This window comes from Salmo salar, chromosome ssa11 (assembly GCF_905237065.1).
Source record: "Salmo salar chromosome ssa11, Ssal_v3.1, whole genome shotgun sequence".
Classification (NCBI taxonomy): Eukaryota; Metazoa; Chordata; class Actinopteri; order Salmoniformes; family Salmonidae; genus Salmo; species Salmo salar.
Window position 1 is genome coordinate 39591433 of NC_059452.1, and position 11567 is coordinate 39602999.

Here is an 11567-nt window from a genome sequence, read left to right on the forward strand (position 1 = left end):
GAACCTCCCTCTTTGGCTGGGGCACAATCGGCACTGTGGTGCATTTGGAAAGAGCTTTGGGGGTGGAGGAGTGAAGAAAACATTCCGTTTCATTTGAGAGCCCCTATCGGGGTAGTAGACGGGTGCTTTCTTTATGCAAACAGATAACGTCTGTTGATCTGCAAAGGGACGCGGGGAAACTGCGAGGACAAGCCAGCTTTAGACGGCTCTGAGCTAACAGCGGTATAACAACAGACGTAAAATAAAAATCTACGCGAAAAGACGCAGCCTTGGCATGGCCTCTTTTGAATGAGTCATCCATGAAAGTGTTTGTTTTTCTCCATCTCGTAATGGAAACCCACAAGGCCCTAAGATAGAACTACTCCTGCATACCTTATTTTGATTTGCTTTTCGCCAGAGCACTGTGACGACGGTGTACCGATCTTTGGATTAGCGTATCACAATAAAGCTCACAACCTACGTAATATACACACATCAGAGGTTATGAATGTTCTTCTGGCAAGGTTAGGGTATGGAGGAAGGCCCTGTATCTGTCATTGGTAACTGAGTGCAGGGTAAGGACAGTGGATGCCATGGGGGAGAGAACCATGTCTGGGATGTATAGAGACTAAACAGACAGACTGTAAAGAGTTCTCCTCAGCTCCAGTGGCAGAGAACAGCATGTCTGTCTGTTTCCTCAGCTCCAGTGGCCGAGAACAGCATGCCTGTCTGTTTCCTCAGCTCCAGTGGCAGAGAACAGCATGTCTGTCTGTTTCCTCAGCTCCAGTGGCAGAGAACAGCATGCCTGTCTGTTTCCTCAGCTCCAGTGGCAGAGAACAGCATGCCTGTCTGTTTCCTCAGCTCCAGTGGCAGAGAACAGCATGCCTGTCTGTTTCCTCAGCTCCAGTGGCAGAGAACAGCATGTCTGTCTGTTTCCTCAGCTCCAGTGGCAGAGAACAGCATGCCTGTCTGTTTCCTCAGCTCCAGTGGCAGAGAACAGCATGTCTGTCTGTTTCCTCAGCTCCAGTGGCAGAGAACAGCATGTCTGTCTGTTTTCCCAACTAACATGGCAGTGATGTCACTCCAAGTCTTCATCTATCATTCTAGCAGCAGCGAGAAACGGCCAATCCGATAACAGATACAGCCATGGATCTCTGAAAGGCTGGTAAGAATCAAGCATAGGCATGTGGCTGATTGGTACTGGCCAACTGTAATAGGAACATAAGTGACTAAACTTTAATCAGGGACCAAGTTAATCAGGGACCATCCTTAGGCGGTGACAATTTAGACCCGTACTTACTTAAGTGTGCTGCACCTATCATTGCTGGTTCAGTGACACATTTTTAATCTAACATTAAGCACAGGAAAAATCCCTAAGGTGTGGAAAGCAGCTTTTGTTCTGCCATTACATAAGGGAGGTGACGGTAGTGATTTGGATAACTATCAACCCATCTCTAGGCTCCCTTGTCTGGCAAAGATCCTAGAATCTATAGTCAACAAACAGTTACAGTCTTTACTTTCTGCTAACAGTATTCTTAGCACCAATCAATCTGGTTTTAGATCTAAACACAGTACCACATCGGCCACTATGCTTGTTGTAAATGATATTGCAAATGCCTTAGATGATAGAAAGCACTGTGCTGCGTTGTTTGTAGATTTGTCAAAAGCTTTTGACACTGTAGACCATGCTATCCTTTTGAGTAAGCTGTCATCTATAGGAGTGGGCACTGATGCCTGCCGATGGTTTTATGACCATCTTAAAAGATAGAACTCAGGCCGTCATGGTCGACGGGGTCAAGTCTGACCCCTTACAGTTACTTAAAGGGGTCCCTCAGGGTTCAATAATTGGCCCACTATTGTTCTCACTTTATATAAACAACATTAGTGATGATGTCAGATATTGTAAATTCCATTTATATGCAGATGACACAGTGATGTACTCTATTGCTCCAACAGCGGACCAAGCTTTAATGTAGTTGGAGTCTGATTTTTGGATACTACAGGGGTCTCTTTTACAGCTTAAACTTGTTTTAAACGCTAAGAAAACAAATGTCATGTTTTTTTCTAGGTCTAAACTCTCAGTTAGAAACACTTTTGGAATCACTAGCTTGGATGGTACTCAAATCAAACAGGTCTCTGCATATAAATACTTAGGGGTATGGTTAGATGATAGGCTTCCTTTTAAAAAATATGTTACTGAATTGGAAAAAAAGCTCAAATTCAAGATAGGGTTCCTTTCCAGAAACAGGGCTTGTCTGTCCTCCGTAAATAGAAAACAAATTGTGCAGGCTACTTTTATGTCCGTTTTAGATTACGGTGATATTATCTATATGCATGCATCGGTAAACACATTAAAACCCCTGGATGCTATTTACCATTGTGCACTCAGGTTTATCACGGGTGATAGTTACAAAACTCATCGCTGTATCCTATATCAACATGTGGGTTGGGCCTCTATCTGTGAGGCGAGAGCAACATGCTCTCTTGTTTATTTATAAAGCACTTCTTTTAAAACTACCTCCATATATATCATCATTAATTTCCACTAGATATAAAAAATGTAAAACCAGATCACAGATGTGGATTACATTAGAGACTCCTGCGGTCTCAGTCTGTTTTCTCTGTTAAAATAAAGATTTTTTTTTAAAGTTCATTCAAAGAGTGTTTGTAAAATCATTAAAAAAATGGCTAAACCGTCAATGACCTCCAATGTGTTTCATTCTGACAGTATTAATAGGACGTACAATAACATGAGCATTTATGAGTCTCTTCTCCGAGCCAAAGCTCTCGAGGTGAGGGAGCCATTTTGTTTTGTGTTCCGATGACGCATGATTTGTGCCTGCCCACCAACACCGCAGCAGAGCGTTACGCCACGACGGCGTTTCCACGCACGATCGAAACCCGTTTAATAACAGGGTTATAAATCTGGGAAGCAGAAACGGCGAGCTAGCAAAAGGCGGAGACTCGCCGTTAATCTTGTTAATACTGACGCTGCACAAAAGAACGAGCAAAAATCACAGCCCATTAACATTGATAGGTGACGTCTGACGGGCCTTCTCCCAGACGCAGAGGAAAACTGCTGCCTAACGTCTATATATCCACGCTGTGGCAATCTTCAGGGCCTCTTAAAAAATCTTTTTTAAAGAGCGCCGGCAGGGTGAGTGCAGCGATTAACCTAAAATTGGATCGAGAACGGAGGTCTTGCAAACTAGAAATCAATCAGAGGTTGGGGAGGGCGGAGTGAGCCATAGTGCTGTAATCAGTGTACATTGAGGCTGGCCGAACTTCTAACTGGCATAAAGCAGTAGGCAACCCAGAGGCCGCCCATAACAAGCAGAAGGAAATGTCTGTCTGAGCAGCTACAGTACATCTACACCAACCCTATTCACACATCTATTGGGGATTACTTCAAGTAACTGTTGGCTACAGTGTGACACTAATTTTGAGGAAAGGCGAGGTCATTTCCTCTACTCTGATAGAGCAGAAACAATGCTCATAAAATGAGAATGTCAAGGACACGGCTACAGTGATGGGAAATGCTTACGTGGGGAATGCATGGAGGATACAGACGATGGTATATAATAAAAAGGTACAGTGTGAGCTGGGAGAGTTCAGTGGCACAGAAGCCCCGAGGTCCTATTGCCGCCCCCGCCGGTAACGCCACACTCCAGCGCGGGGAAGTAGGACTTCCCAAAGCCAAAGAGGGTAGAAAGTAATCCCATTACAGTCCCACTGCAAAACACATTTCCCCCGCTGAACACCATTCATACATAAGTAAATATCATAAACCCAATCATATTGAAATGAGGGAGCCAAGACAAGGAGAAGAGAATGCTCTGAGAGGCTTGAGGCATGATTTACATGCAATGTCAACTCCGTAGCTTGCCAGTCATGCATTATTCATCCATTTTATTGACTGCCGGGGATTCTATTAGGTGATAGCAGGATATTCGCCAGAACAAAAGCTGATGGTGGCTTTCATGATCGTTGGCCTTGCGTGTGCAGAGCTGATTGACGGGAAAATTCAAAGAGTCGCTACAAGCCTGGGTATTTTGTAGGAGATTCAAGACGGGGTGAGGAGAACAATTTATATTCAACACGTGACTTGCAACATACCATCACACTAGTGCTTAAACCAGATAAACGGCAAATCTTATGTCATTGGCTATAGGTATTTTTTACAAAGCCAGTGTGTGTGGGTCAGAGAATTAGGAAGGAGGCTTATTCACTTGTAAAGGAAAGGGGGATACCTAGTCAGTTTTACAACTGAATGAATTGAACTGAAATGTGTCTTCTGCATTTAAGCCAACCCCTCTGAATCAGAGGTGTGGGGGGCTGCCTTAATCCACATCCACGTCGTCGGTGCCCGGGGAACAGTGTTTTATTTAACCTTTATTTTACTAGGCAAGTCAGTTAATTAAGAACAAAATCTTATTTACAATGACAGCCTACCGGGGAACAGTGGGTTAACTGCCTTGTTCAGGGGCAGAACGACAGATTTTTTTACCTTGTCAGCTTGGGGATTCGATCCAGCAAGCTTTTGGTTACTGGCCCAACGCTCCTACCCGCTAGGCTACCTCCCGCCAATAGCGTCTTTTAAAAGGGTCAACTTTTATGACTTCCTGCCCTACACTAGCAGATCCACACCACCAGGGGACTACATAGGGACACCGCCTTGCTGATGCTACTGATTTGGCCAAGGAGCTAGAGTGTACAGGCCACCATAGCAGAAGTAAAAGGCTGAGCATTGAGCATCATCTTTTTGCCTTTATACATTATCAGGGTAGAGACACCATGTTGTATGGTATGACCAGCTCTAACAGAGTAAATACAGAGCTGACTGCAGCAGTAATTATTATTGCTAAATTTCTTCTGCCTCCATCCAAACCATGGCCGGCAGTTTTTACAGACATCCTTTTTTAAACCACTCAGACAGCGCTGGCACTAACACACTGCCAGACAATGCCAGCCGGTGTTCATACACAGACGTGGCTCTTACTCAACTTCCCATTCTCCTACATTTCATTTAAATCGCTGCATTCATGCCGTCACCATGTTTCATCCTACATCAAAAGGGGGAGATGAGAGGTTATTCTATATGGTCTTTCATATGTTTACTATAAATATCAATAGGCCCAACCTCATCCTATACTGTAGACCATTGCTGACCAACCCTCTTCCTGGAGATCTACTGTCCTGTAGGTTTTCAGTCCAACCCTAATTTAGCTAGTTAAGGTCTTGTTGAGCAGTAAATTAGTAGAATCAGGTGTATTAAATTAGGGTTGGACTGAAAACCCACAGGACGGTAGATCTCCAGGAAGAGGGTTGGACTGAAAACCCACAGGACGGTAGATCTCCAGGAAGAGGGTTGGACTGAAAACCCACAGGACGGTAGATCTCCAGGAAGAGGGTTGGACTGAAAACCCACAGGATGGAAGATCTCCAGGAAGAGGGTTGGACTGAAAACCCACAGGATGGTAGATCTCCAGGAAGAGGGTTGGACTGAAAACCCACAGGACGGAAGATCTCCAGGAAGAGGGTTGGACTGAAAACCCACAGGACGGTAGATCTCCAGGAAGAGGGTTGGACTGAAAACCCACAGGACGGTAGATCTCCAGGAAGAGGGTTGGACTGAAAACCCACAGGACGGTAGATCTCCAGGAAGAGGGTTGGACTGAAAACCCACAGGACGGTAGATCTCCAGGAAGAGGGCTGGACTGAAAACCCACAGGACGGTAGATCTCCAGGAAGAGGGTTGGACTGAAAACCCACAGGACGGTAGATCTCCAGGAAGAGGGTTGGACTGAAAACCCACAGGACGGTAGATCTCCAGGAAGAGGGTTGGACTGAAAACCCACAGGACGGTAGATCTCCAGGAAGAGGGTTGGACTGAAAACCCACAGGACGGTAGATCTCCAGGAAGAGGGCTGGACTGAAAACCCACAGGACGGTAGATCTCCAGGAAGAGGGCTGGACTGAAAACCCACAGGACGGTAGATCTCCAGGAAGAGGGCTGGACTGAAAACCCACAGGACGGTAGATCTCCAGGAAGAGGGCTGGACTGAAAACCCACAGGACGGTAGATCTCCAGGAAGAGGGCTGGACTGAAAACCCACAGGACGGTAGATCTCCAGGAAGAGGGCTGGGCAGCCCTGCTGTAGACTGTAGACCAGGGATGGGCAACTATGATTTGGGGGGGTGTCACAAAACATCTGAGGGGCCGCAGTGGTCTGGGTCACATGTGCACCCCTCCACCCTAAAATTGCGAGCAAAACATTTTGGCTATCCCCCTCTTGACAGCGGAGATAAAAACATATATATTGTTTAAGAGTAGTTTTTTGCAATTCTACACATTTTGCCATGGGGCGAAGAGAAGATTTTGCAATTCTTTAACTAATTTAATGCAATTCTACCCATTTTGCCATAAGGTGGAGAGAAATGTTCAGATTCATTACTTTAATTTTTTTGCATTTTTCAACTAAAACAAAAATGAAAAGATATACATTGGATCATTGGACCTGCCGTAAGCTACATATTATTCATTAAGTGTGAAACATTACGCAAGGATTATATAGAGATGCAATCAATATGATGTGAGATTCTCCATATAGTCAATAAAAGGTTGCCAAATTCTGTAAAATGTCTAACATTCCTCAAGCAGTAAGTGATTTTCTCCAGTGGGATACAACTATTAACTTCCGATAGCCACATTGCAACTGGCAGGAGGGAATCCGATTTCCATTTCAAGGCAATACATTTCTTGGCAATCGCAAGCAATATTTCTGTTAGCTTTATAGTTTGGCTTTGCCTAAGATTGGAGTTAGTATAGTTACCCAGTAGACAGACCTCCGGGTCTAAAGGGAATTAATGCAAATCCATGAATTGAGGATATTGTATCTCATACCCCCTGCCAGAAACCGTGTAGTTTTGAACACTGCCAAGTGGAATGGAGGAATGTTCCCTCATCTGAGCCACATCTAAATCATAGGGAGGCGATATCAGGGTTGAACCTGTGCAATCTAGACCCCGGTGATATAGAGCTGATGGAGGAAATTAAGATGGATAAATGTTTAGAATTTGAATATGATATCCGAGTGAGACTGACTAACAAAATCAATGGGGGAGCCACAGCCGTTCATTTGACCATGATTACTAAGTTTAGATAGGTCAATTATTCTAGCAGCCAGCTATCAAAAACATGTCAGCTGACATGAGCTAAAGGAGTGACTATCAGTGACCGACATAAGAGAAAAACTGCTGATGCACAACCACATTTAAAAATTGCAACTTGAGTATAAAATTAAAAAGCCTTTGAAAGGGGGTTGCCCATTCCTGCTGCAGACAATTGTTTGATTGTTCGATGGCATGACAATGAAGGAATGACAGAAGAGTTGGCTATGCAGATAGAATACGGAACTACGACGTCTGTCCTGAGAAACGTATAACGAGAGTCGGGCTTCTGAACCTCAGTCACACTAACCACTACAACCAATGTGTTAAAAAGCCACTGTTGAGTAGAATGAATCTCCAGACCTCTAAGAAACAGACTAGCCAGAGGAGACCCTGTAGAGGCGACCCTGTAGAGAAACTGTAGACCCCTCTCCCTCCAACTCTCCATCTTAAAACATATTCTCTCTGACTCATCCTATAAACAGGGTTTTTTACCAGGCCAGAGATGCTCCCGCAGCCAGACGTCAACCACCTTTTGAGTGTCAGCGCTGGAGCTTGAACATAAATCAACTTTGTCCTCTTACCGAGTCATCGCCATCTCTACACATCTCCATAAACTTCCTGTCGGTCGTGGGAGATACGGGATTCACAGTCTACTTCAACAGCTCTGATTGCGATACGGTTCCATACAGTCGACCAATTATGAGGCTCCGTACGGATTCCCTCCTCTTTTCCTCCCTCCGTTCCAATTATTACAAAGTGACAGCGCTTCTCTTCCTCTGAAGTCTGTCTGGGAGGGAAGGGACGCGCTGAAGGAGAAACAGATCTCCACTCTGCCAGCGGTTGCTTAATTGTCAATCCTGTGTTACAATGTTAGAATGGCCTAACTTAATGTATTCAGCACACGGCTGTGCGTGTTCCTGGGTAAAGTGGCCTGGGTAAGAAGGGAGGACCTCCCATTTGTTCAGCACACGCTCTAATTAACAATGTAAGCACCCCCCCAACCCAGAGGACCACAGGGATGTTTGGAATGTGGGCAATGAAGAACATATATTGTAATGAATATTTAACTTATTTACTCTCCTATTATCAGTCTGCCACACTCAGCTGTGGTTTTCAAAAATGACACACTGCCTCCAAGACCAATATACCAAGATAGTGAGATAGTCAACTCTACCGGGACTGAGACAGAGGCTGATATGAAAGTGTCTGACACTACATTGAAGATGTTCTCTTGTTAGAAGGAGACAATGTCCTTGTCAAGCTGAACTTCAGAAGAGATGTGTTAAATGTGCCAGACAACGTTCTTAACCAAAATAATGAGCCCTCATCTCTCGTCTCTGTTTCTTAGCCTGTCCCCTGAACTTACATACTTATTACCGGAAGGGACAAACTGAAAACACGGCTGTGTGGTAACCAGGTAAACCCCACACAAACCAAGGCAGGAACTTTGGAATTGGCCAGATCTCAACCCTGTGTGTGTCAGTGTGCGTGAGTGTGTAGAGTCCTTTGAGTGTGTATAGAGACTGTGCAAAAATGAAAATGAATACAAGGGTCAACTCAGATAGCCCGTGTAGCCACTCTGTTAGCTATTCTGTCCACACAGCTCTCCCAGGGGTTTGGCTTGATCCACAGCTCTCCCAGGGGTTTGGCTTGATCCACAGCTCTCCCAGGGGTTTGGCTTGATCCACAGCTCTCCCAGGGGTTTGGCTTGATCCACAGCTCTCCCAGGGGTTTGGCTTGATCCACAGCTCTCCCAGGGGTTTGGCTTGATCCACAGCTCTCCCAGGGGTTTGGCTTGATCCACAGCTCTCCCAGGGGAGGGCTAAGAGTGTGACTCTCCCGGGGTTTTAATTTGTGAACTCCCCGACACGGCTGGCTGCCTCCGACCTTGTTGTCTCCCTGCTGAAGTGGCTGTGTTGTTGGCCCCGTCGGTGGCGCGCTCAGACACTCAGCCCCAGTGGCGTTAACACCTCGGGGAACAGGCGCCAGCTCTTTAAGTGTTTGCACTTTGGGCACAAGGCACAAAGGAAGCTGGCACTGCTATAGGAGTGTGACTAGGAACGTCTGAGGGCTAGAGGAACAGTCACACTACCTTATGGACATGTTTAATGACTGATTCAATCATCAAAATGATTCAAACACTACAAATGAACAGACAACTTGATTTCTGTGCTAATATGGATGGCTATAAACAAAGTAACTTATGGCAATGAGATGAAAAGGGTATTTCCAGTTAGACAGCCATTTGAGGTGGTTTACAGCCGTTTGATTTATACTGTTGAGTTGAAAGAAATGGGTTTGCAAGGAATACACATTTAAAATTCTCTCTAAAAATAGGGCTTCGGGTCCAACTCACCTCTCCTCGACAAGCTTGTCTCCCACCATCCATCGGACATAGGGCGCTGGGTATCCCGTCACCACACACGGCAGCAGCAAACTGGCCCCCACCACTTTGGTCACAGGAAGTGGCTCTACCAGGAACTCCAGTTCTCTCTCCTCTCCGGTTTCTGTCCAAACAAAGAGCAGGGTCGACCTCTGGTTAACGTGTGTCATCATTCCTCACTTCAAAAGAGTCCCATCCTGAGATCTGATCTGGATCAGTAAAATGAACAAGACCTCTGGTGACCACTCAGGAGGTTACCCAACTGGCTGAACTGCTTTGCCCAAAGCTAACCCCTTGAGATGGCGAAAAGACAGTGACTCTGAAGGTGTGATTAACCTCTTAATTAATAACCTCTTAATTATTTTAAGACCTTTTCAGGCTTGGGGGGGGGGTCAATTTCAGTCAATTCAAGAAATTAGTTGAAATTCCCTTCAAAGAATTGAATTGAAAACAATTGCATTAACTTCAAAAATCCTCATCAAAAATTAACTCAAAATTAACTCAAACCCCCCCCAATTGTTCTCTCAGTCAACTGTTTCAGTCCATGTATGGTACCACCAAAGAACTCCTGAAACGCCTTGTTGCTTTTATGATGCAAAACATATTGTGTGTATGTGTGCTTGTGGTAGTGTGTTTTGAATACACACTCAGCCTCTGCCAGTATGGGAGACATAGAAAAACACACCAGCTGGGACTCGTTGAAGTGTGATTTACCACCTCTAATATCTTCTCTGCGCTGCCTGACAGACCCCAGCCCTAAGCAACTCCACTAAATAAAAGTTTTGGGGGTTGAAGCTGTGACACAATGGAATTCAGCCCCCTTTGAGTGGAGATTGAGTTACAGTTCCCTCTCTGATAAGCCCACTGGGGGCTCTCTCTCCGTATGTGCGTCTCTCTCTCAATTCAGTTCAATTCAAGGGGCTTTATTGGCATGGGAAACACATTTTAACATTGCCAAAGCAAGTGGAGTAGATAAAATGTACAAAAGTGGAATAAACAATGAAAAAATGAACAGTAAACATTACACTCACAGAAGTTCCAAAAGAATAAAGACATACAAATGTCATATTATGCATATATACAGTGTTGTAGCGATGTACAAATGGTTAAAGTACAAAACGAAAAATAAGTAAGCATAAATATGGGTTGTATTTACAACGGTGTTTGTTCTTCACTGGTTGACCTTTTTGGCTCCCGAGTGGTGCAAGACTTTTGCATCCCAGTGCAAGAGGAGTCACTGCAGTACCTGGTTTGAATCCAGGCTGCATCACATCCGGCCGTGATTGGGAGTACCATAGGGCGGCACACAATTGGCCCTGCGTCGTCCGGGGTAGGCAGTCATTGTAAATAAGAATTTGTTCTTAACTGACTTGCCCAGTTAAATAAAGGTTAAAAAATGTGTAAAAAATTAAATCTGGTGTCAACAGGTCACAAATCTTGCTGCTGTGATTGCACACTGTGGTATTTCACCCAGTAGATAAGGGAGTTTATCAAAATCGGGTTTGTTTTCGAATTCTTTGTGAATCTGTAATCTGAGGGAAATATGTCTCTCTAATATGGTCATACATTGGGCAGGAGGTTAGGAAGTGCAGCTCAGTTTCTTCTCGAGTGCCAGGTCTGCCTACAGCGGACTTTCTCAATAGCAAGGCTTTGCTCACTGAGTCTATACATAGTAAAAGCTTTACTTAAGTTTGGGTCAGTCACAGTAGTCAGGTATTTTGCCACCGTTTACTCTCTGTTTAGGGCCAAATAGCATTCTAGTTTGCTCTGTTTTTGTTAATTCTTTCCAATGTGTCAAGTAATTACCTTTTCATTTTCTCATGATTTGGTTGGGTTTAATTGTGTTGCTGTCCTGGGGCTCTGTGGGGTATGTTAACAGAGCCCCAGGACCAGCTTGCTTAGGGGTCTCTTCTCTAGGTTTATCTCTCTGTAGGTGATAGCTTTGTTATGGAAGGTTTGGGAATTGCTTCCTTTTAGGTGGTTGTAGAATTTAACGGCACTTTTCTGGATTTTGATAATTAGCGGGCATCGG

The 11567-nt window shown here is 44.7% G+C and overlaps 1 protein-coding gene across 1 annotated transcript in view; it reads right to left on the reverse strand.

Moving 5' to 3' along the window:
• Positions 1-11567, reverse strand: part of LOC106568778 (neogenin-like) — a gene marked incomplete at its 5' end in the record, with an annotated part of 185749 nt that overhangs the window by 122028 nt on the left and 52154 nt on the right. The window contains 1 exon segment of the mRNA XM_045688863.1: positions 9509-9659. Within this exon segment, the coding sequence (XP_045544819.1) occupies positions 9509-9659 (151 nt within the window).